Here is a 25,967-nt window from a genome sequence, read left to right on the forward strand (position 1 = left end):
TGAGGTTTCCAAGCTCCTCTCCTCCGCCCGCCCCACTACCTGCTCTAGTGACCCCATGCCTTCACACCTCATCCAGTCTCTCTCTCCTGCTATCAGCTGTCACCTAACTAAAATCTTTAACCTCTCCCTCTCTTCAGGGGTATTTCCTTCCTCCTTCAAACACTCTATCATAACCCCACTATTGAAACAAACATCTCTGGACCAGTCCTGTGCAGCCAACTTTCGACCCGTCTCAAATCTCCCCTTTATCTCAAAACTCCTGGAACGCTTGGTCTACTCCCGCCTTATCCGCTATCTCTCCGAGAACTCTCTCCTTGACCCCTTACAGTCTGGTTTCCGCTCCCTTCACTCCACAGAAACGGCCCTAACCAAAGTCACTGACTATCTTCTGATGGCCAAATCAAATGGCAATTTCTCTTTACTGATTCTCTTGGACCTCTCTGCTGCTTTTGACACTGTGGATCCCCAACTCCTCCTCAGTAGTCTCCGCTCCATCGGTCTCAAGGACTCTTCTCTCGCCTGGTTTTCCTCCTATCTCTCTGGCTGCTTCTTTAGCGTCTTGTTTTCTGGCTCTACTTCTTCTCCTCTTTCCCTTGCTGTCGGGGTTCCCCAGGGATCGGTCCTAGGTCCTCTACTCTTTTCACTCTACACATCCCCCATTGGAAAAACAATCAATAGATTTGTTTTCCAGTACCACCTCTATGCTGATGACACCCAACTCTATACCTCTTCCTCCAACATCACCCCTGCACTCCTACAGAATACCAGTGACTGTCTCTCTGCTGTCTCAGACATCATGTCCTCTTTATATCTGAAACTAAAACTTTCGAAAACAGAATTTCTTGTTTTTTCTCCATCAACTGATACTGTACCTAACCCTGACATTTCCATCTCGGTATGTGGTACTACCATAACTCCCGGGCAGCAGGCTCGCTGTCTTGGAGTTATACTTGACTCTGATCTGTCTTTCACTCCCCATATTCAGTCCCTTTCACGTTCTTGTCACCTGCATCTCAAAAACATTTCCAGTACCGCCTGTTTCTCACTACTGAATCTGCTAAAACTCTCATTATTGCTTTGATTCACTCCCGCCTCGACTACTGTAACTCTTTACTAATAGGCCTTCTTTTCTCCAAACTCTCTCCTCTCCAGTCCATCCTTAATGCCACAGCCAGACTCATCTCCCTGTGCCAGTCACTACATCGACGCCTCCTCCCTGTGCCAGTCACTACACTGGTTACCAATTCAGTCCAGAATACAGTACAAAATCCTCAGTCTCACACACAAAGCTCTCCACAATGCTGCACCTCCCTATATCTCCTCTCTCATCTCTGTCTACCATCCTACACGTTCTCTACGATCTGCTAATTATCTCACACTAACATCTTCTATAATATTAACTTCTCACTCCCGTCTCCAAGACTTCACTCATGCTGCACCGGTTCTCTGGAATGCTATCCCTCAAAACCCTCAGACTCAACAATGACATCCATAGTTTCAAATGTGGCCTGAAAACACATCTCTTCAGACAGGCCTATAACAGTCTCTAATTGGCCTCACCATATCCTCACAATATCCTCACAATATCCTCACAATATCCCCAACATATCCCCACACCTCTTGTTTGAATAGTTATTGGGTAATATTATGTCTGATACTTGTCTTTGTTTGTACCCCATAATTGTAAGCGCTGCAGAATCTGTAGGCGCTATATAAATTATTATTATTATTATTATTATTATTATTATAAAGATCATTTAACCCCTTCCCTAATAAAAGTTTGAATCACCCCCCTTTTCCCATAAAAAAAAAAAAAAGTGTAAATAAACATATGTGATATTGCCACGTGCGGAAAAATGTCCAAATTATAAAAATATTTTGTTAAGTAAACCGCACGGTCAATGACATACACGCAAAAAAAATCCCAAAGTCCAAAATAGCGTATTTTTGTCACTTTTTATCAAATGAAAAAATGAATAAAAAGGCCATCAAAAAGTCTGATCAATACAAAAATGGAACTGCTAAAAAATTCAAATCACGGCACAAAAAATGAACCCTAATACCGCCCGTCTGCGGATTTTTATTTTTTATTTTTATTTTATAGGTGTCAGAAGATGACAATATTAAACGTATACATTTTCCTGCATGTGGTTATATAGATTTTATTTTGTCGTACTTCTGAAAAAAATCATAAGTAGGGTATCATTTTAATCATAAAGATAAGGTGTCATTTTTAGCAAAAATGTACTGTGTAGAAACGGAAGCCCCCAAAAGTTACAAAATCAAATTTTTTCTTCAATTTTGTCGCACAATGATTTTTTATTCTGTTTCACTGTAGATTTTTGGGTAAAATGACTGATGTCATTACAGAGTCGAATTGGTGGCGCAAAAAATAAGCCAATAAATGGATTTTTAGGAGCAAAATTGAAAGGGTTATGATTTTTAAAAGGTATGAAGGAAAAAACTAAAGCTCAAAAATGGAAAAACCCTCTGTCCCCAAGGGGTTAACTATTGCTGGATTGAATTTGGAAAATTCATGTTTTTCACATGTTGTTTGTACACCAAATAAAACCACCAAAACTATTGTCTATCAGTTGGCATTAAAATAATATAAAGACAATTTAATTCACAGTTGACATTAAATATGTGTGTTGTTTTTTCTTAAGCGCAGCCGGGTTTTGCCAAGATATATATAGATTATTATTTTTTTTTTTTGGGGGGGGGGGGGGGAGAAGAGGAGATTGTCCAGTGCGGGTAGGTGGTAACAAAATGCTTTTATTGAAATAACTTCAGCACATAGACGAAAAGGACATGAGTGACGCGTTTCGGCCCTAAAAATGGGCCTTGACTAAGGTCCATTTTTAGGGCCAAAACGTGTCATTCATGTCCTTGTCCTCTATGTGCTGAAGTTATTTCAATAAAAGCATTTCACTACCATCTACCTGCACTGGACAATCTCCTCTTCTGCATTCCTGTATTGAAGGTGAAGCCCACACCAATCCGGTCGCTGCGGGCAGTGGGAGTGAGCTGAACCAATCTGTTTCCTATTAAACAAACAAAAACAAAAAAATGTGTTTAGTTTTTTTCTTTTAACCCACTTGTGAGCGCCTGGGGCTGAGAGCTGATAGGAGCCCATGGGCCTAAACCGGGACCCTCAAGTATGTGTGCCCACCTGGGTAAGGGCACTTAGGTGTAGAGCTATCAATGACTGAAGATGCTGGAAGTAGGGGAACATGGGAATGGGGAAGAGGCAGCAAATAGTTCTCAGCTTCATGATAGTAGGTGACACATAAACCAGCAGAATAACATTAGTAATAAACATTTCTAGAAGACATCGCTGCCTTATAAGTGGCACATCCCGGTATAATGCCCGCTCCACTCCTGCATACATTACAGGACTCTTTTCTCTCTCTGCGGTGAGTACATGAGCGGTATAAGGGGAGGTCTGGAGCCGCATACAGTATGATGTCCCGCGGGGGGTCCTTAGGTTTGGGGCTGACCCCACAATGGATGCACATTACACAACCACCGCCTCTGCTCCCCCGTCCAGGAGAGATTTTATCCATTTCCCTTCGGCTATTTCCTGCGGGTGAAATAAAGGACAATGCGGGAGATACAGACTCCTGCTGCCTCCAGCGGCCCCCTCCTCACACAAACCTGTCTCTCTCACATCATGTGGACTTTTAACAGGAACACTATTTTATATAAAAGGTTTATTGATACTTTTTTTTCTTTATTTAGAGAGAAAAAAATGAATTATTTGTGAACCATGCGAACAGGAATGATTGGGAGATTTAACTCCCCCCAAATATTCTCAAACGTGCATTACATTTCTGGATATTTATATTTATGGAGAAATAAATAGGAAGGGAGATCCCCAATAGAGCCTGATGTTATACGGATAATGTACAAGTAATTCTTATAATGGAGATCTAGGGGGACAATAATCACAATAGATCCCAGAGATCATCACTGAATAGACGAGGGATCTGCGGATACAATACAGTCTGTGAAGGATCCTACAGAAAATCCGGATCGTCTTGTATCTGGATCAGGATTATTACTTTCCTTCTCAGAATCTTCTCCTTTGTTCTCTTCCCTTATTCTTCATCTTCAGCCCCTCTGACCCCCTCACTGCTCTCCGCTCCCTCCGCTGTCCTCGCCGGTTCCCGCTATCCCTGTCTCCTTTCTCCCGCTCTCTTCTCACCGCTGAGCAGCCCGGAGATCACCCGCCGACCCCACCATTTCCACACCCAGAGCTTCAGTCGGATGATATCTTATACCTGCGGCATCTTCCTCCTCTCTTACCGACCGAACACTCCCCGGAGCCCGATCAGCTGTGACAGCTCCTGCCCGGTAGATCCAACACCCGCCGGGGATAAAGACAATAACCACAAGTAGATCAGGATCTTGGAGACTCTATAAATCTCCCCTGATCTCCTGCACAGCCGGGATGTGAGAGAATATCCCCAGGGGTAGGAACCCCAGCTCTTTATCCAAAACCTTCTCCTCTCCTGCATCCTCCATAGAGGGGGCTACTTCTCCTCTCCTCCATAGAGGGGGCTCCTTCTCCTCTCCTCCATAAAGGGGTCTCCTTCTCCTCTCCTCCATCCTCCATAGAGGGGGCTCCTTCTCCTCTCCTCCATCCTCCATAGAGGGGACTCCTCCTTCGCCTTCATCCTCCTTGTGCTCTCTGCAGACACGAGGAGACATCTGGGGGTGTTAGGGGTCATACAGCTGTCAGGAAGCTGAAGGAGAGAACAGTCATCACTTCTACTTGTGGACAACTCCCCCTATCATCTCCGGGTCAGTAAAGTGACAGGAACCTGCACTTTTCCATTCTTCTATACCTCCGTGCACACAGGGTTATGTGGATATTTATATACGGGACATATATATTACATTATATTACAGGGAGCTGGCAGTGAGCGGAGGCGCCGCCTGTGTTACCCTCCGGGGCTCTCAGCAGCTCCAGGCCGTCTCCGCATCGTGCAATCAGCTTCCTGGACGGTAGATGTTGTAGTAAAGATCCGTGTGATGGTGACCGGTGCCGGGAATAGAAGGAACGATCCCCAGCAGCAGATTTATATTCCCGGATACACAGTGATGAGCAGATCGGGAAGACTGTGACGGAGATCCCGGGGCCTCCTCCCGGCCCCTTCCCGGCACCTCGGCCAGTGACGGTTATAAACCGATAAGTGGGGTTATGGGGAGGAGGAAGTAATGGAGACAACGAGCTCTCCTGTCCGGTTCTTGCCGGTATGGGGCTCTTATCCCGGGCAGGGAAGCACAAGAGGGGAGAGAAGCTTCACCAGGGATCAGACGGGATGGGGCGGGGCCTGTGCTCTGCGTCAGCCAATAACAGCTCAGGAATATGGAAGCACAGCAGCCAATCAGAGCGAAGCCGCTGAATATATAAGAGTCGCCAGCAGCTCCGCAATCTATATTTCTCTTCCGCAGTATTGTTTCCTATAGACGTCAGCGACAAACTATGGCAGAAACCGCACCAGCCGCTGCTCCTCCCGCCGAACCGGCCGCCAAGTCCAAGAAGCAGCCGAAGAAATCAGCCGCAGGGGGCGCTAAGAAAAGCCACAAACCCTCCGGTCCCAGCGTGTCCGAGCTGCTCGTTAAAGCCGTGTCCGCCTCTAAGGAGCGCAGTGGGGTGTCTCTGGCCGCCCTGAAGAAGGCTCTGGCTGCCGGAGGATACGATGTAGACCGAAACAACGGCCGCCTGAAGCTGGCCATCAAGGGGCTGGTGACCAAGGGAACCCTGCTCCAGGTGAAAGGCAGCGGCGCCTCCGGATCCTTCAAGATCAACAAGAAGCAGCAGGAGACTAAGGACAAGGAGGCCAAGAAGAAGCCGGCGGCTGCGGCCAAGAAACCTGCAGCAGCTAAGAAAGCAACCAAATCCCCTAAGAAGCCAAAGAAGGCTCCGAGCGCGGCCAAGAGCCCGAAGAAAGCAAAGAAGCCTGCAGCGGCCAAGAGCCCAAAGAAGCCGAAGGCTGCCCCCAAGAAGGTGACCAAGAGCCCGGCTAAGAAGGCGGCCAAACCCAAAGCTGCCAAGAGCCCTGCTAAGAAGGCGGCCAAACCCAAAGCTGCCAAAAGCCCGGCAAAGAAGGTGACTAAAGCCAAGAAGAGCGCGGCTAAGAAATAATCGGGAGCCTCGTCCTGTACTTATCCCTCAAAGGCTCTTTTCAGAGCCACCACCTCCTCCCACCAGAGCTGTGTAATCACCGCCCGTGTATTTTTCTCCAGACAGCAGAGATCCTGAAGAGAAGGAAGCGCCATCATAGTATGGTGTATTTGGGGAATCCTGTTGGGGTTTACTGGGGCAGAACAGGACAGGAGCGCAGATATACTGAGGGATTAGAGCCCAGGATGTAAGGGGAGGAGGCCGAGGGTTTACAGAAGTCTTGGGGCGCATTGCCAATCATACATATCATTAGGAGACACTTTGACCTCTAACTCCATTGATTTTACCCGAAAACCTTTTGACCCACTAATTTAAAATTTAGCTTTTATTAAATACCCTAACACACTGTAGTATAAAACAAATTGGAGTGGATGGGAAGTGTGTGTGTGTGTGTGTGTGTGTGTATGTATATGTATATATAATTTATATATACATATATATATATATAAATAAAGTTTACAATGCATATGCCTTTGTCCTAGATCCTCAACAAGAGACACAAGCTCCCGGCTTGACTATATTCTCCATATTAGAGAAACTGGTATCGTGGTGTTCATATAACATCTAGTTGTATCTGTTTGCGCCTCTGTAACAATTTGTGTCAGTTCTTGAGGAAATGTAAATACTTGTTACAATTTGGCAACATGCAAAGGTTAGAATACAAAGCTCTCACCACCAGGTGTCGCTATTGTAACACTCACTGCAACTGATTTGTATATCCTGAAACTGTAAGAATTTCGTGCAGTGACTAATAGAAAATATTTATTGGAAATTATTAATATTGATTAACCAGAAACATTGTGGTAATTTTAACCATCTACTCTACTTAATAGGTTGTGCACATATGAAGTTACTAACCCATACAGAGAATTACTGGGCATTTTGTTCGATCATGGGGGCGCTCTACTGTACTGCCCCATGTAAATATATATAGAGATTGGAAATAGTGAAGCAGATAGAGCTCCGAGGAATTGTAGGCATAAAAGAGTCTGTATCCGAGGAGCGGGGAATCAGTGTGAACGCCCGAGACCCGGCATCGTGTCATACATGGGGGGCGCTATCATCGCTGAGGATGGGCCCCGCCGCTTCAGAACAAAGATCCATCACAGATGTCTCAAGTGTTTCGGCGGGCTCTAGTTTGTATGAATCAGCCAATGGGATGAAGGGGTGTGGTTAACATGAGCCAATGGTGATGAGACCAGGAGTATAAATATTCTGCTCTGCGATCTCTTCCCATCACTTCTCCACTGTGTACGTGTACAGAGGATCATGGCCAGGACCAAGCAGACCGCTCGTAAATCCACCGGAGGGAAAGCTCCCCGCAAGCAGCTGGCTACCAAGGCCGCCAGGAAGAGCGCTCCCGCCACTGGTGGGGTGAAGAAGCCTCACCGCTACCGTCCAGGTACAGTGGCTCTCCGTGAGATCCGCCGCTACCAGAAGTCCACCGAGCTGCTGATCCGGAAGCTCCCCTTCCAGCGCCTGGTGAGAGAGATCGCCCAGGACTTCAAGACCGATCTTCGCTTCCAGAGCTCGGCGGTCATGGCCCTGCAGGAGGCCAGCGAGGCTTACCTGGTGGGACTCTTTGAGGACACCAATCTGTGCGCCATCCACGCCAAGAGGGTCACCATCATGCCCAAAGACATCCAGCTGGCCCGCAGGATCCGTGGGGAGCGAGCTTAGATCTGCCCGGGACCCGCATACAACACAAAGGCTCTTTTCAGAGCCACCAAGTTCTCCATAAAATGAGCTGATATCATCATCTTTTTATGTTTTTCTGTCCAGATTGTCTGGCTGAGCTCTTCAATATAATCCCGGCCTTGTTCTCTGTAGTTTGCCCTGTACTGTGCCAGCGGCCGCTTCCATGTGTTACGGGTTATACTGTGACCCTGATCGGTAGAAGAAATATGAAGCGCTGAAAGTGAAAATTAGATTAATCGTGCGCTGGGTCCTAGTGCCGCCTTCCCCGGCCATGTGTTCCTATAATTGGAGATGGTCTGTTAGGGGATTTATGTTCACTCGGTCCTGTTATCGGTTAATATGCCGGCTGCCTGCACCCTTCTCACGGACAGAACATCTCACTGTCCAGGCTGTAATGTAATAGACCATCAGCCCCATCATCCTCACTGATGATCGCTCCCCGCATTACACAGCGGCTGTAATATCCAGGTAATGATACAACTGCTGAGCATAGAGAGCGGAGGAATGATTCCCTTGTATCCATCGCTCCCCCATTATATGCATCTGTACAATCCCAAGCCTCGGGGGCCAGAAGAGCCTCTGCTGTGCACACAACCCCTACACCTGGGGCTTTATCATAAAGTCATCAATATATAGAATCTGGGCTAAGGGAGCGTTCAGTCCTGTATTCCGTTCATTGTGCAACAGCGACATCTACTGTCAGTTTACTGCAATCACATTACTAGATATCAGGTTCCCGTTAATGTTGTGGTTTTCTGTTTCTTTTGCGATCAACTAATTCTGTAAAGGATTACATTCTAATATCTGCTGATCAATAATAAATGTTAACGCTTGATCGTTTGAATATACTGCTAATAGAGATCAGTAATGATCCGGTCCCTGACTTTGAGATACTGATTCTGATGGAGGAAACTGGCATTATCCTTAATACTGTGGTGTCCTCCCTGCTGTGCATTGTGGGACTGCGTCATTATTGTAGTGCAAATTAACGCTAAAGGGTTAACAATGAGCGGTGTGCGCGGTCCCGTCCGATGCCTAATGCTCATTGGCTGATCACAGGACGTTCGGGATTTTAATTTCCCGCTTCCTCCAGACCCGATAACAATGGAGAGATCTCCCCGAGATGTAGAGGCTGATCCTGTGGCTGACTACTACCCTCATCCTCCTTGTTTATCACTTTCGCACAGATGAACATTTTTTGAGATCGTAGAGAAGAATGTGCGGACTAAACTTATTCTGGTGTCACAGCAAAGATAAAGCTGTGAGATAGGAGGACGGGAATTCTGTTCCGCGGTCCTGACCTGAGAGGGAGCGGGGATGAAGTGAGGGCTATAAAGCAGAAAACCGGCCCTGTGCGGAGGATCACATTCCTCTACAGAAACAGTGTTATTCATTACACCGGTTATGTACAGACCATGGGGAGTATAGGAGGGATAATCGGGGACTTCGGGTGGATGAGACTTAGTTACACTGACCAAATGTCAAAAGGGAAACTATAGAGAACTGATCTACAGCGCCCCCCGCTCCACCACAGGAAAATATACACCCTGCAGTCAGTGAGAACCGCAGCCGCCGCTCTGATCTCACCCGATCCCGGAGCAGAATATATATAGTATCAATAGACTGTACTGACAGAATAGCGGCCACATATACAGAAGAGAATACGGGGAATACAGACAGGAGAAGCTCCAGCTCTATTATAGACAATGTGGGTGGCTCTTAGAAGAGCCTTTGGGGTGACAGCAGGAGGCGGAGCAGGTTACTTGGCGCTGGTGTACTTGGTGACGGCCTTGGTGCCCTCGGACACGGCGTGCTTGGCCAGCTCTCCAGGCAGCAGCAGGCGCACGGCGGTCTGGATCTCCCGGGAGGTGATGGTGGAGCGCTTGTTGTAGTGAGCCAGGCGGGAGGCTTCCCCTGCTATGCGCTCGAAGATATCATTCACAAAGGAGTTCATGATGCCCATGGCCTTGGAGGAGATGCCGGTGTCAGGGTGGACCTGCTTGAGCACCTTGTACACGTAGATGGCATAGCTTTCCTTCCTGGTCTTCCTACGCTTCTTGCCGTCCTTCTTCTGAGTCTTGGTCACGGCTTTCTTGGAGCCTTTCTTGGGCGCTGGTGCAGACTTGGCGGGATCAGGCATGATGATCAGTCACAATTTTTTGATTGAAAGAGCTTTATTTTCCGTTCAGTCATTACAAGTCGTACAATAAATTACAGTCACACAAAGCATGATAGTACAATACACAGCAAAGGTTCCCTAAGCTATACATCGCACACCATGCTACTCTAACATTCAGCTCAATCCTGCAATATAAAGGCACAAGAGATCAAACAAAAACCAAATAATACAATCTGTGATCGGGGTAGGGGTGTGGGCGACTATGTGGGGGTAGGGAGGGGGCGGATCACAGGGCCAAACTGTTGGGCTGTATCTTCAGGGAGACATGGGAGAAGGAGAGGGGTCTTCACTCCTCTTCTTCCTCATCAACGGCCGAGCTGTCCAAGATGGAATAGTCTCTAAGCAGGTTCTTGATGAACCTGCGGCAGTCCCGGACGGACATGTTTTCCCTGTTGATCACGAGGCGGTTCCTGGCAAGCCACACTGCGTCCTTAAAACAGTTCATAAGGCACCAGGCCTCCTGGATGGCCTCCACGTCGTGGGTCCCAGGGAACAGGCCGTAAAGCACCGAATGGTACGATAGGCAGCTCCTGGGCACTGAGTCTCTGAGTTCCTGTTCTAGGGCGTCCAACAGACCCTGTGCAAAGGGGCACTGCCAAAACACGTGGAAAGATGTTTCCTCCACGTAGGGGCAACGGGGGCAGTACCGGGTCTTGCACAGGTTGCGGGCATGCATGAATGACCTGAGAGAGAGACCTCCCATGACGGCCATCCACGACAAGTCCTTGTGTCCATTGGTAAGCCGCTTTGAGGCCACATTGTTCCAAACTGTCTCTGCAGTGGCTGCGGGGAGTCCCGGAACCAGCTCGGTCGAGTCCTTAGCTCGGATGAGCTTGTGGATTGTCTTTGGCTTCCATAGGTCTGGTTTCAGTCCTTCCAGCTGGTGCTCCCTCACAAACCGGACAACATCCCCATAGAACCAGGGAGTGTTCCAGTTGTAAGGGATGGAGCTGTCCCACTTGTCCCAGCCCAGCTGTCTCCAGAGGGGCATGAGAAGCAAGCGAGACATGGACCTGCCCGCTGAGCCAGTCTTTTCTACAAGAGTCCGCTGCACCGTGACACATGCAAAGGAGGCCCTCAGCAGAGCGGGGATGTCGGGTATTCCCTTCCCACCCTTGCGGGGTTCCTTGTACATCACGGTCCTCTTGACTCTGTCCATTTTGCCCCAGACGAAGCCAAACACTGTCCGGGTGATGGCCTTGCAAACGGTGGTATGGGGAGGCCAGGCCTGTGCGGTATATTGGAGCACAGGCAAAACTTCACTCCGCAGGACAAGTGCCTTGCCTTCCATCGTGAGCTTTCTGGAGCTCCACAGTCCGATCTTCGAGTTTATCCTTCCTAGTCGCTCTTGCCAAGACTTAAGGGCCGCTCCTTCCTTCCCGAACCAGACTCCAAGAATTTGAATGAAGTCCGGCTTAATAGTAAAGGGGAAGGGGGCGGAAGAAGCCAGGTGCCATTCCCCGAAGAGCATGGCCTCCGACTTCCCGCAGTTGACTTTTGCCCCCGAAGCTCTGCCGAAGTCCTCGCAGGTCTGGACGAGCGCGGTCACCGAACGCTGGTCAGCGCAGAAGACGGTCACGTCGTCCATGTAGAGCGAGCACTTGACCTCGTGGCGATCTGGTCCTGGTGCGGTGATCCCTCTGATCTCTCCATTCTGCCGGATAGTCTCAGCGAAGAGCTCTATAACACAAACAAAAAGGAGAGGTGAAAGAGGGCAGCCTTGTCTAACCCCTGAAAGAATAGGAAAGGGGTCAGTCTTCCAGCCGTTCACCAACACCGTGCTGTAAATGTCAAAATACATAACGTTAACAAAAGAGCAAAACATCTTCCCCAGACCCAGCCTGCGCAAAACCCTGTCCATGAATGCGTGGGAGACACGGTCGAACGCCTTCTCCTGATCTAAGCTGACCAGGGCGGCGCGGCCCCCGCGGTCCTGGATGTAATGGACCGTGTCTCTCACAAGGGCAAGGCTGTCGGCAATCCTGCGGCCAGGAATGCTGCAGGTCTGGTCCGGATGGACGATCTGCCCCATGACAGGTTTCAGCCTGTTGGCCAGCACCTTGGCGAGGATCTTGTAGTCCACGTTCAGGAGAGAGATGGGACGCCAGTTTTTCAGGTCACATCTCTCCCCCTTCCGCTTATACAAGATCGTGATCATCCCTTCCCTCAACGACGGAGGCATTCTGCCCCCCACCACCATCTCCTCGTACACCTCCAACAGGTCCGGACAGATCAGGTCACCCAGCGCTACGTAGAGCTCGGCCGGGAGACCGTCACTGCCCGGGGTCCTGCCGGGCTTAAAGGATTTAGCGGCAGAGAGCAGCTCCCCCACCGTCAAGGGATCATCCATAGCCGCCGCACCTGCGGGATCAACAACGTTAGTGACACCTGACAGGAACCTCTCGGCGGCTTCGGGGTCGGATGACTTGGGGGCGTAGAGGTTGCTGTAGAAGTCGTGGACGACCCCCATCACTTCCTCCTTGCCGCTCCTCATGTGTCCGGTCTCATCTCGTAGCTCAGTCAGGGGCGTGTGGCCGGCATGGAGCTTCCTGAAAAAGAAAGAGTTACATTTCTCACCCTTCTCCAGGTTCTCCACCTTGGAACGAAAGACGATTCGCTTGGATTCCTCCTCAAAGTGCCTTTTCAAGCTCTTTTTGGTCTCCTCCAGCTCCTCCCTGACGTCCCAGCCACACTGGAGCAGGTCCTGCAGGGACCGCAGCTCGCGCTGCAGTTTCCTCAAGTCCCACTTCTTCGCACACGCCTGTTGTCTGCCTTTTGCCTGAAAGAAACAACGGAATTCGACTTTAACATATTCCCACCAATCGCTGATGCACTTGAACAGACATTTGTCATTTCGCCATACAAGGTAAGCATCCCTAAGTTCCTCCATGACCTCCCTCTGCTCCAACAGGGCACAATTCAACTTCCAGGAGCCCGGGCCAGGTGGGAATCCATGGCCCAGAGTCCCCCGGAATCGAATGGCCCTGTGGTCAGAGAAGAAGCAGGGGACCATAGAGTACGACACCTTTCTGACTGCTCTCGAAGTGAAGATGAAGTCTATCCGAGAACGGAGCGAGCCATCGGGGCGGCTCCACGTATAGTTTACGGAGCCGTTCCCGATGGACCCGACAACGTCCTGCAAGGATGCCTCCGTCACCATCTCAATCAGCAGTTTAGACGTCACGTCCAGGTTGGCGGATGTGCCAGAACTGCGCCCGTCCACCTCAATGGGGCAGTTGAAGTCACCACCCAACACTACTGCTCTAGTGGTGGCGAGTTCAGCCCGCAGGGCCTGGAGAACCTCCAGTCGGACATCCCTCTCAGGGGAGGCATACACGTTGATGAGCCGCACGGGCTCACCCGCCCAGGAACCGTCTGCGACAAGAAGTCTGCCACAGACGAGCTCCCGGACGGAATCAAGTGCAAAGTTACCTCCCCTGATCAGGATGGCCACCCCCGCAGACCTATTGTCGCCCCCACCAGACCAGTAGGAAGGGCCGTGAGGCCACTGCCTGGCCAGATGGTTGTAAGACCTAGAAGCAGACAAAGCACATTCCTGCAACATGTAAACATCACACCTCTGGGAATCTAAGAACGTAAGAACAGTCTGAAATCTAAACCAAGCTCTAATACTCCTCACATTAATGCAGAAGATGTTGAGATCAGCCATGGGAATAAAAAGAGAGGTTAGTTCTGATACTAGTTACCAGTCTGGTCGGACGGGTCCTCTTCTCTGGCGCCTGTCGGCTCCTGTGGCTTCTCGTAGCGCCCTTCCAAGAACTCGTCGTAGACCGTGTTGGACGGAGTGTCCAGGATTTTCTTAACCTCTGGGTCCTGCAGCAGCTCCTCCATAGATTGAGCTTGGACTGGCTCTGCTTGGACCTGCTCCACTTGGGCCTGCTCCATCACCTCCTCTCCTTCTGAAGCTTCAAGGCTCTCGCAGACCTGCTCCATCTCCTCCTCCTCATCTGAAGCTTGAGGGGTCTCGCAGGTCTCGATTATCTTTCTTTTGTGGGACTCTTCTGATACGTTGTCCCTTCCTTTCCTCTTCCTCTGTATGGTACCTGGGGGAGGAAGCACAGGAAAGTCCTCCGAAGGGCGGGCACCAGCAGCTGGAGGGGGGTTAGGTGCTGCTGGGCCAGGAGAGAAAGGAGGCTGGGTGGGGCGGGGGGCAGGAGAGAGTGCCCGGGCAGGGGAGGACGGGGCAGGGGTGGGCCGGGCAGGGGTGGGCCGGGCAGGGGAGGACGGGGCAGGGGTGGGCCGGGGTGGGGTACGGGGGGCAGGGGTGGGCCGGGGTGGAGTACGGGGGGCAGGGGTGGGACGGGATGGGGCAGGAGGGGCGGGGGTGGGACGGGATGGGGCAGGAGGGGCAGGGGTGGGACGGGATGGGGCAGGAGGGGCAGGGGTGGGACGGGATGGGGCAGGGGTGGGACGGGATGGGGCAGGGGTGGGGCGGGATGGGGCAGGGGTGGGGCGGGATGGGGCAGGAGATGGGGCGGGATGGGGCAGGGGATGGGGCGGGAGGGGCAGGGGATGGGGCGGGAGGGGCAGGGGAGGGGCGGGACGGGGCAGGGGTGGTGGCTTTCGCCTTCTTACCCTCCTTGGTCGGCTTGGCCATCCGTGGTGTTGGCTCCGGAGCTGGGGCTGGCTTCGGTGCTCTCGCTGCCACAGATGCCCATGTTCTCTCCCTCTGGGGGCAGTCCTTGTAGCTGTGGGCTGCCAGTCCGCAGAGGTTGCAGGTCTTGCTCTTGGGGCAGTCCTTGGTCGTGTGACCTGTCACACGGCAATACCTGCAGGCATCCTCCGTACAGTCCTTGCCCTCGTGGCCCATCTTGCCACATCTCCTGCAGGTCTGCGGCATGTCCGGGTAGAAGATAAGTCCTGTGGAGTTGCCCAAGGAAAATGTCGTTGGCAGGTGCTGTAGTCCGTCTGGAGAAGCAGGGTTCTTGTTGAGTCTGACGACCACAGACCACTTGCAGGTCCAGTATCCGAGTGAGTTCAGGATGCGGGTGGGCTCCCTCACCACGGTGCAGAAGCGCTTCAGGAAGGTCGAGATGTCCGTGCCTGGGGTGTGTGGGTTCCGCATTGAGACCGTCACCCGCCTCTCCTCTCTTTGAATAAGGCAGTTGCCCACAAAGCGAGAGAAAGGGGATTCGGGACTCGCCGCTTTCACCACCTCCCAGTATCTTCTACAGGTCCCAATGGTGGCAAAGGTGATGTAGAAGATTCCCGAAAAGAAGGTTGCTATTCCCAGGGTGTCAGCCGTGGGGAAGCCTTGATCCACCAGCATCTTCTTGCAGAACACGTCGTGGGACATGTCCGGCACCCTTCCGTCCACGGGCTTGAGCTTCAAGGCAACAGTCTGCCTCATCCAGGGCTCCAGGGTTGGAGCTTCCAGGTTAGGAATTCTGCCGCCCTTCTGCCTTGCCGTGGTGGAGGTTGAAGCTTGCTGTGGTTGGGGCTGGACCTCCAGGCCTTGCCCTGCAGCCTCCTGGGTGGACTTGCTGGTTGAGGCCATGGCTTCTTCCAGCAGGCTCTTTTCCGCTTCCTTGCTTGCTTGTGGAGAGAGGCTTCGCAAAGTCTTCTTTCCCGGGTGGGAGGAGCTATGCAGATCCGGTCCCGGTGGGAGGAGCTATGCAAATCCTTCTCCAGAGGCAGCGAGTTTCTTCGAAAAGATTCTGCGCCGCCTTCCTCTTCGCCGCTGTTCCGGAATTCACCGCCGATTCCCTTCTTCCAGGTTCTTCGTCGGCTTCTTCCGGAGCTGCAGTCTTCAAGATCTTCTCCTTCTTCAGATGTTCCGAGGCAGGCAGGAGACGATTGAAAGAGCTTTATTTTCCGTTCAGTCATTACAAGTCGTACAATAAATTACAGTCACACAAAGCATGATAGTACGATACACAGCAAAGGTTCCCTAAGCTATACATCGCACACCATGCTACTCTAACATTCAGCTCAATCCTGCAATATAAAGGCACAAGAGATCAAACAAAAACCAAATAATACAATCTGTGATCGGGGTAGGGGTGTGGGCGACTATGTGGGGGTAGGGAGGGGGCGGATCACAGGGCCAAACTGTTGGGCTGTATCTTCAGGGGGACATGGGAGAAGGAGAGGGGTCTTCACTCCTCTTCTTCCTCATCAACGGCCGAGCTGTCCAAGATGGAATAGTCTCTAAGCAGGTTCTTGATGAACCTGCGGCAGTCCCGGACGGACATGTTTTCCCTGTTGATCACGAGGCGGTTCCTGGCAAGCCACACTGCGTCCTTAAAACAGTTCATAAGGCGCCAGGCCTCCTGGATGGCCTCCACGTCGTGGGTCCCAGGGAACAGGCCGTAAAGCACCGAATGGTACGATAGGCAGCTCCTGGGCACTGAGTCTCTGAGTTCCTGTTCTAGGGCGTCCAACAGACCCTGTGCAAAGGGGCACTGCCAAAACACGTGGAAAGATGTTTCCTCCACGTAGGGGCAACGGGGGCAGTACCGGGTCTTGCACAGGTTGCGGGCATGCATGAATGACCTGAGAGAGAGACCTCCCATGACGGCCATCCACGACAAGTCCTTGTGTCCATTGGTAAGCCGCTTTGAGGCCACATTGTTCCAAACTGTCTCTGCAGTGGCTGCGGGGAGTCCCGGAACCAGCTCGGTCGAGTCCTTAGCTCGGATGAGCTTGTGGATTGTCTTCGGCTTCCATAGGTCTGGTTTCAGTCCTTCCAGCTGGTGCTCCCTCACAAACCGGACAACATCCCCATAGAACCAGGGAGTGTTCCAGTTGTAAGGGATGGAGCTGTCCCACTTGTCCCAGCCCAGCTGTCTCCAGAGGGGCATGAGAAGCAAGCGAGACATGGACCTGCCCGCTGAGCCAGTCTTTTCTACAAGAGTCCGCTGCACCGTGACACATGCAAAGGAGGCCCTCAGCAGAGCGGGGATGTCGGGTATTCCCTTCCCACCCTTGCGGGGTTCCTTGTACATCACGGTCCTCTTGACTCTGTCCATTTTGCCCCAGACGAAGCCAAACACTGTCCGGGTGATGGCCTTGCAAACGGTGGTGTGGGGAGGCCAGGCCTGTGCGGTATATTGGAGCACAGGCAAAACTTCACTCCGCAGGACAAGTGCCTTGCCTTCCATCGTGAGCTTTCTGGAGCTCCACAGTCCGATCTTCGAGTTTATCCTTCCTAGTCGGTCTTGCCAAGACTTAAGGGCCGCTCCTTCCTTCCCGAACCAGACTCCAAGAATTTGAATGAAGTCCGGCTTAACGGCAAAGGGGAAGGGGGCGGGAGAAGCCAGGTGCCATTCCCCGAAGAGCATGGCCTCCGACTTCCCGCAGTTGACTTTTGCCCCCGAAGCTCTGCCGAAGTCCTCGCAGGTCTGGACGAGTGCAGTCACCGAACGCTGGTCAGCGCAGAAGACGGTCACGTCGTCCATGTAGAGCGAGCACTTGACCTCGTGGCGATCTGGTCCTGGTGCGGTGATCCCTCTGATCTCTCCATTCTGCCGGATAGTCTCAGCGAAGAGCTCTATAACACAAACAAAAAGGAGAGGTGAAAGAGGGCAGCCTTGTCTAACCCCTGAAAGAATGGAAAAGGGGTCAGTCTTCCAGCCGTTCACCAACACCGTGCTGTAAATGTCAAAATACATAACGTTAACAAAAGAGCAAAACATCTTCCCCAGACCCAGCCTGCGCAAAACCCTGTCCATGAATGCGTGGGAGACACGGTCGAACGCCTTCTCCTGATCTAAGCTGACCAGGGCGGCGCGGCCCCCGCGGTCCTGGATGTAATGGACCGTGTCTCTCACAAGGGCAAGGCTGTCGGCAATCCTGCGGCCAGGAATGCTGCAGGTCTGGTCCGGATGGACGATCTGCCCCATGACAGGTTTCAGCCTGTTGGCCAGCACCTTGGCGAGGATCTTGTAGTCCACGTTCAGGAGAGAGATGGGACGCCAGTTTTTCAGGTCACATCTCTCCCCCTTCCGCTTATACAAGATCGTGATCATCCCTTCCCTCAACGACGGAGGCATTCTGCCCCCCACCACCATCTCCTCGTACACCTCCAACAGGTCCGGACAGATCAGGTCACCCAGCGCTACGTAGAGCTCGGCCGGGAGACCGTCACTGCCCGGGGTCCTGCCGGGCTTAAAGGATCTAGCGGCAGAGAGCAGCTCCCCCACCGTCAAGGGATCGTCCATTGCCGCCGCACCTGCGGGATCAACAACGTTAGTGACACCTGACAGGAACCTCTCGGCGGCTTCGGGGTCGGATGACTTGGGGGCGTAGAGGTTGCTGTAGAAGTCGTGGACGACCCCCATCACTTCCTCCTTGCCGCTCCTCATGTGTCCGGTCTCATCTCGTAGCTCAGTCAGGGGCGTGTGGCCGGCATGGAGCTTCCTGAAAAAGAAAGAGTTACATTTCTCACCCTTCTCCAGGTTCTCCACCTTGGAACGAAAGACGATTCGCTTGGATTCCTCCTCAAAGTGCCTTTTCAAGCTCTTTTTGGTCTCCTCCAGCTCCTCCCTGACGTCCCAGCCACACTGGAGCAGGTCCTGCAGGGACCGCAGCTCGCGCTGCAGTTTCCTCAAGTCCCACTTCTTCGCACACGCCTGTTGTCTGCCTTTTGCCTGAAAGAAACAACGGAATTCGACTTTAACATATTCCCACCAATCGCTGATGCACTTGAACAGACATTTGTCATTTCGCCATACAAGGTACGCATCCCTAAGTTCCTCCATGACCTCCCTCTGCTCCAACAGGGCACAATTCAACTTCCAGGAGCCTGGGCCAGGTGGGAATCCATGGCCCAGAGTCCCCCGGAATCGAATGGCCCTGTGGTCAGAGAAGAAGCAGGGGACCATAGAGTACGACACCTTTCTGACTGCTCTCGAAGTGAAGATGAAGTCTATCCGAGAACGGAGCGAGCCATCGGGGCGGCTCCACGTATAGTTTACGGAGCCGTTCCCGACGGACCCGACAACGTCCTGCAAGGATGCCTCCGTCACCATCTCAATCAGCAGTTTAGACGTCACGTCCAGGTTGGCGGATGTGCCAGAACTGCGCCCGTCCACCTCAATGGGGCAGTTGAAGTCACCACCCAACACTACTGCCCTAGTGGTGGCGAGTTCAGCCCGCAGGGCCTGGAGAACCTCCAGTCGGACATCCCTCTCAGGGGAGGCGTACACGTTGATGAGCCGCACGGGCTCACCCGCCCAGGAACCGTCTGCGACAAGAAGTCTGCCACAGACGAGCTCCCGGACGGAATCAAGTGCAAAGTTACCTCCCCTGATCAGGATGGCCACCCCCGCAGACCTATTGTCGCCCCCACCAGACCAGTAGGAAGGGCCGTGAGGCCACTGCCTGGCCAGATGGTTGTAAGACCTAGAAGCAGACAAAGCACATTCCTGCAACATGTAAACATCACACCTCTGGGAATCTAAGAACGTAAGAACAGTCTGGAATCTAAACCAAGCTCTAATACTCCTCACATTAATGCAGAAGATGTTGAGATCAGCCATGGGAATAAAAAAGAGAGGTTAGTTCTGATACTAGTTACCAGTCTGGTCGGACGGGTCCTCTTCTCTGGCGCCTGTCGGCTCGTGTGGCTTCTCGTAGCGCCCTTCCAAGAACTCGTCGTAGACCGTGTTGGACGGAGTGTCCAGGATTTTCTTAACCTCTGGGTCCTGCAGCAGCTCCTCCATAGATTGAGCTTGGACTGGCTCTGCTTGGACCTGCTCCACTTGGGCCTGCTCCATCACCTCCTCTCCTTCTGAAGCCTCAGGGCTCTCGCAGACCTGCTCCATCTCCTCCTCCTCATCTGAAGCTTGAGGGGTTTCGCAGGTCTCGATTATCTTTCTTTTGTGGGACTCTTCTGATACGTTGTCCCTTCCTTTCCTCTTCCTCTGTATGGTACCTGGGGGAGGAAGCACAGGAAAGTCCTCCGAAGGGCGGGCACCAGCAGCTGGAGGGGGGTTAGGTGCTGCTGGGCCAGGAGAGAAAGGAGGCTGGGTGGGGCGGGGGGCAGGAGAGAGTGCCCGGGCAGGGGAGGACGGGGCAGGGGTGGGCCGGGCAGGGGAGGACGGGGCAGGGGTGGGCCGGGCAGGGGAGGACGGGGCAGGGGTGGGCCGGGGTGGGGTACGGGGGGCAGGGGTGGGCCGGGGTGGGGTACGGGGGGCAGGGGTGGGGCGGGATGGGGCAGGAGGGGCGGGGGTGGGACGGGATGGGGCAGGAGGGGCGGGGGTGGGACGGGATGGGGCAGGAGGGGCAGGGGTGGGACGGGATGGGGCAGGGGTGGGACGGGATGGGGCAGGGGTGGGACGGGATGGGGCAGGGGTGGGGCGGGATGGGGCAGGAGATGGGGCGGGAGGGGCAGGGGATGGGGCGGGAGGGGCAGGGGAGGGGCGGGACGGGGCAGGGGTGGTGGCTTTCGCCTTCTTACCCTCCTTGGTCGGCTTGGCCATCCGTGGTGTTGGCTCCGGAGCTGGGGCTGGCTTCGGTGCTCTCGCTGCCACAGATGCCCATGTTCTCTCCCTCTGGGGGCAGTCCTTGTAGCTGTGGGCTGCCAGTCCGCAGAGGTTGCAGGTCTTGCTCTTGGGGCAGTCCTTGGTCGTGTGACCTGTCACACGGCAATACCTGCAGGCATCCTCCGTACAGTCCTTGCCCTCGTGGCCCATCTTGCCACATCTCCTGCAGGTCTGCGGCATGTCCGGGTAGAAGATAAGTCCTGTGGAGTTGCCCAAGGAAAATGTCGTTGGCAGGTGCTGTAGTCCGTCTGGAGAAGCAGGGTTCTTGTTGAGTCTGACGACCACAGACCACTTGCAGGTCCAGTATCCGAGTGAGTTCAGGATGCGGGTGGGCTCCCTCACCACGGTGCAGAAGCGCTTCAGGAAGGTCGAGATGTCCGTGCCTGGGGTGTGTGGGTTCCGCATTGAGACCGTCACCCGCCTCTCCTCTCTTTGAATAAGGCAGTTGCCCACAAAGCGAGAGAAAGGGGATTCGGGACTCGCCGCTTTCACCACCTCCCAGTATCTTCTACAGGTCCCAATGGTGGCAAAGGTGATGTAGAAGATTCCCGAAAAGAAGGTTGCTATTCCCAGGGTGTCAGCCGTGGGGAAGCCTTGATCCGCCAGCATCTTCTTGCAGAACACGTCGTGGGACATGTCCGGCACCCTTCCGTCCACGGGCTTGAGTTTCAAGGCAACAGTCTGCCTCATCCAGGGCTCCAGGGTTGGAGCTTCCAGGTTAGGAATTCTGCCGCCCTTCTGCCTTGCCGTGGTGGAGGTTGAAGCTTGCTGTGGTTGGGGCTGGACCTCCAGGCCTTGCCCTGCAGCCTCCTGGGTGGACTTGCTGGTTGAGGCCATGGCTTCTTCCAGCAGGCTCTTTTCCGCTTCCTTGCTTGCTTGTGGAGAGAGGCTTCGCAAAGTCTTCTTTCCCGGGTGGGAGGAGCTATGCAGATCCGGTCCCGGTGGGAGGAGCTATGCAAATCCTTCTCCAGAGGCAGCGAGTTTCTTCGAAAAGATTCTGCACCGCCTTCCTCTTCGCCGCTGTTCCGGAATTCACCGCCGATTCCCTTCTTCCAGGTTCTTCGTCGGCTTCTTCCGGAGCTGCAGTCTTCAAGATCTTCTCCTTCTTCAGATGTTCCGAGGCAGGCAGGAGACGATCTTCAGGTGGTATGCTCTAGAGAAATGCGGTTCTAATAAGAACGAAAAGTACTGCAATCGTACTACGCAAAATCTCTACCACACTGCTTGGAGTTCTTCAGACCGTAGCGATCATGGTATCTCCCCTGCCAGGTAAGTATGAACATTTTTTGAGATCGTAGAGAAGAATGTGCGGACTAAACTTATTCTGGTGTCACAGCAAAGATAAAGCTGTGAGATAGGAGGACGGGAATTCTGTTCCGCGGTCCTGACCTGAGAGGGAGCGGGGATGAAGTGAGGGCTATAAAGCAGAAAACCGGCCCTGTGCGGAGGATCACATTCCTCTACAGAAAGTGTTATTCATTACACCGGTTATGTACAGACCATGGGGAGTATAGGAGGGATAATCGGGGACTTCGGGTGGATGAGACTTAGTTACACTGACCAAATGTCAAAAGGGAAACTATAGAGAACTGATCTACAGCGCCCCCCCCGCTCCACCACAGGAGAATATACACCCTGCAGTCAGTGAGAACCGCAGCCGCCGCTCTGATCTCACCCGATCCCGGAGCAGAATATATATAGTATCAATAGACTGTACTGACAGAATAGCGGCCACATATACAGAAGAGAATACGGGGAATACAGACAGGAGAAGCTCCAGCTCTATTATAGACAATGTGGGTGGCTCTTAGAAGAGCCTTTGGGGTGACAGCAGGAGGCGGAGCAGGTTACTTGGCGCTGGTGTACTTGGTGACGGCCTTGGTGCCCTCGGACACGGCGTGCTTGGCCAGCTCTCCAGGCAGCAGGAGGCGCACGGCGGTCTGGATCTCCCGGGAGGTGATGGTGGAGCGCTTGTTGTAGTGAGCCAGGCGGGAGGCTTCCCCTGCGATGCGCTCGAAGATATCATTCACAAAGGAGTTCATGATGCCCATGGCCTTGGAGGAGATGCCGGTGTCAGGGTGGACCTGCTTGAGCACCTTGTACACGTAGATGGCATAGCTTTCCTTCCTGGTCTTCCTACGCTTCTTGCCGTCCTTCTTCTGAGTCTTGGTCACGGCTTTCTTGGAGCCTTTCTTGGGCGCTGGTGCAGACTTGGCGGGATCGGGCATGATGATCAGTCACAATACTTCTTCACTAGAACAGAGAGAATAATGATGCTTCCTCCTCCCACCGCAGCCGTATTTATAGGCAGCCCATGCAAATGAGAAATGCTGTCTGCTCGCTGTTCTACTGGAGGAGCAAATCATGTGACCTGTGGGAGTGTCATAAGCCCCGCCCAGTGCAGTTTATTGGTGTCTCTTTAATTCTCGTCACAATTGGCTGGATTCAAATATACCCAATCACAGGAGCCGGAGGGCGGAGCAGGAACCTATAAAAAGCAGCAGAAAGGAAATTACGGTTACATCACAGAGAGGCTTCTTTTGAGCGTTTTAGGTTTTACTTTTCATTATGTCTGGACGCGGCAAACAAGGAGGAAAGGTTCGGGCTAAGGCAAAGACCCGCTCATCCCGGGCAGGGCTCCAGTTCCCCGTCGGTCGTGTACATAGGCTTCTCCGCAAAGGGAACTACGCCGAGAGGGTTGGCGCCGGTGCTCCGGTCTACCTGGCCGCTGTGCTGGAGTATGTAACCGCTGAGATCCTGGAATTGGCCGGTAATGCCGCCCGGGACAACAAGAAGACCCGCATCATCCCCCGTCACCTGCAGCTTGCCGTGCGCAATGACGAGGAGCTGAACAAGCTGCTGGGTGGGGTGACCATTGCCCAGGGAGGCGTCCTGCCCAACATCCAGGCCGTGCTGCTGCCCAAGAAGACCGAGAGCAGCAAAGCGGCCAAGAGCAAGTGATCGCCGCTTACCCCAGACCCATCCTGAACACCAAAGGCTCTTCTAAGAGCCGCCCACATTGTCTACTACAGAGCTGGCACCGCTGATCTCGGGTGTGATAGGGATCTGCACTTACTGGTCGGTTAGGGGGGGGGGGGGTAACAAGTAAAACAGACATCGGTGAAGTTATTCTGAGCTTTTATAAAAAGTAACAATCCTGTGAGTTGTAACAATGTAACGAACGAGACACTAGAGGGCGGCGGCTGCTGCTTTGTTACACTGAATGTCTGAATATTACAGAAAATAAACGTAATTAAACATCGTTGTATGCTCCGGATCGCGTACTGTGTGTATGCCACCAATAAAGATTCTAATCCTATGCGCAATGCTCGCACAGCTGCCGTTGGTTATAATTCATGACTATAATTAATTTGCAAAGATAAGTAAAAGTCTGGTGTAGATAACCGCACACTGATCACCCTCCCGCTGTCTCGGGTCTGGAATAGGACAGGGACGCGGCTCCACTATATACTCTGCAGGGAAAACCCGGACATAGTGTCCTCTCTCCTTCTACCGCATCAGCCTCACTAGAATCCCCCTGATCGGCCCCTAAAAGGTTTCCCCTCCGCCGCCTTTTTCTTCCTATTTACAGAAACCAGAGGAATGTAGTCACGTGTACAGGGAAGAGGACGAGACAAAGGGAGAAACGACCAGAAGAAGAGCGGGAATTTCAAAATAGTCAACTGCGGTGATCAACCAATGAGCGAACATTCGTGTCTATAACTCCGCCTAGAGTTAACCCTTCATTGCCCTCTTTGTACCAATTACGGTCACAGGTGTCGTGAGACTGAAGCCAGCAGCACCGATCACACAGGCGCATTACACTGCAGAGGACACGATCTACATCACTATAGTAACTGAACTCAGCACTGAGAGGGTTAACTGCAGAAAACAATCCAGGGATCCTGCTTATGAGAACAGGCGGAATATAAATAAATAAATGCAATTTAGTTCGGTGTGAACAGCTCCATTAACCTAAAGGTGTTATAGAGTGAAGGCACATCTATCCGGATAGTGAGACATAGATAATTCTTACCCGGATATTATCAGGAGATCTGCATCTTCTATAACACTGACTCTTTAGGAAGGGAAGTAATGTAATATGGAGGAGAGGAATGATGTAGATGGTGAGAGTAATGATAATCACGGTGGATGAGTGCAGTAGTCAGAACATTCAGGGGAGATCTCCCGGAGCAGATAGTGAAGGAGCAGGAAACACCGACAGACTGATCAAGTGCGGAGATTAAGGCAGAATTGGGAAGAACAAACACCGCAGCCTCCAGAGCACAACACCGATCACTCAAGTTACAAGTAATTCTAGCCTTTCCATAGAACATGTGGGCGGCTCTGACAAGAGCCTTTGGGTTGATGAGATGGAGCAGAGTAGAAGCAGAATTAACCTCCGAAGCCGTAGAGAGTGCGGCCCTGGCGCTTGAGGGCGTACACCACGTCCATAGCAGTGACGGTCTTCCTCTTGGCGTGCTCGGTGTAGGTGACGGCGTCACGGATGACGTTCTCCAGGAAAACCTTCAGGACACCGCGAGTCTCTTCATAGATGAGGCCGGAGATGCGCTTCACACCTCCCCTGCGAGCTAGACGGCGGATAGCAGGCTTGGTGATGCCCTGGATGTTATCCCGGAGCACCTTCCTGTGCCGCTTGGCTCCGCCCTTACCGAGACCTTTCCCTCCTTTGCCGCGTCCTGACATCCTGTTGGTAGACAATAGAATGAACAAAGTCTGAGGCGCGGCGTCCTAGTTTATATAGCACATAAGCGGACCAGAAGGAGAACTGTAACAAGATAACGTCCTCATGGGCGTTTCCTTTAACTGAATTTACATTTCCGGCCCCTCCCCCTTTTCTTTTGATTGGCTGAACACAGAATCGTTGATGGTTTTGAATTTCCCGCTCACCCTGTAATTCTCCGCTCTGGGAGAGAAGACAATTGTCCCGTGTTATGTGATCTCATATACAGGCGGCTCATTCTGAGGCTGCGAATGCCGGCACTCTCCGTATACAGTGACCCGGAATAATCACCAGGGCCCGTCCTGACATCTCCTGTTCTTATATAGATGAAGAGGAGAGAAATCACCAAAGCTCCGCTATCAGCCAATCGATACTATGTATCAGGACTATAGATCCGTACAGTGTTAACTCTTTAGTGTCCACATGTTCTGTTTCTTGTTTTATATCTGTACGGAGACTGCGGTGTGTAATGGCTGGGACTGTATATATTATATATAATTACACTGCAGTCACCAGAGCCGATCTCACACACTACATTATGGTCAATGTCCATTCTGATCTCTCACATATTTTCTCCGTTCTCTTTCATCCTACATCGTCAGCCGCATCACCCATTACTTTGGACTAAACTGTATTTCCTTTTAA

The 25,967-nt window shown here is 52.4% G+C and overlaps 4 protein-coding genes across 4 annotated transcripts in view; 1 reads left to right on the forward strand and 3 right to left on the reverse strand.

The window, feature by feature from the left end:
• The window catches only part of LOC130349074 (uncharacterized), an 80,021-nt gene extending 54,501 nt beyond the window's left edge, over nt 1–25,520 (reverse strand). The window contains exons 1-2 of the mRNA XM_056554821.1: nt 25,000–25,520; nt 8,823–8,835 (exon numbers count right to left, since the gene is read on the reverse strand). Coding sequence (XP_056410796.1) covers nt 8,823–8,835; nt 25,000–25,285 — 299 coding nt within the window. The 5' untranslated portion in view covers nt 25,286–25,520. The remainder of the gene's footprint in view (nt 1–8,822; nt 8,836–24,999) is intronic.
• On the forward strand, nt 5,468–6,301 carry LOC130349061 (histone H1B-like). The gene has a single exon (XM_056554810.1). The coding sequence runs from the start codon at nt 5,492–5,494 to the stop codon at nt 6,152–6,154; it is 663 nt and encodes a 220-aa protein (XP_056410785.1). The 5' UTR covers nt 5,468–5,491; the 3' UTR covers nt 6,155–6,301.
• LOC130349070 (histone H2B 1.1) lies at nt 9,576–10,038 on the reverse strand. The gene has a single exon (XM_056554818.1). The coding sequence runs from the start codon at nt 10,029–10,031 to the stop codon at nt 9,651–9,653; it is 381 nt and encodes a 126-aa protein (XP_056410793.1). The 5' UTR covers nt 10,032–10,038; the 3' UTR covers nt 9,576–9,650.
• On the reverse strand, nt 22,338–22,923 carry LOC130349069 (histone H2B 1.1). Its single transcript, XM_056554817.1, has one exon. The coding sequence runs from the start codon at nt 22,804–22,806 to the stop codon at nt 22,426–22,428; it is 381 nt and encodes a 126-aa protein (XP_056410792.1). The 5' UTR covers nt 22,807–22,923; the 3' UTR covers nt 22,338–22,425.
• Nucleotides 25,521–25,967: the final 447 nt, after the last annotated feature.

Source organism: Hyla sarda, unplaced genomic scaffold (genome assembly GCF_029499605.1).
Source record: "Hyla sarda isolate aHylSar1 unplaced genomic scaffold, aHylSar1.hap1 scaffold_909, whole genome shotgun sequence".
NCBI classification, from domain to species: Eukaryota; Metazoa; Chordata; class Amphibia; order Anura; family Hylidae; genus Hyla; species Hyla sarda.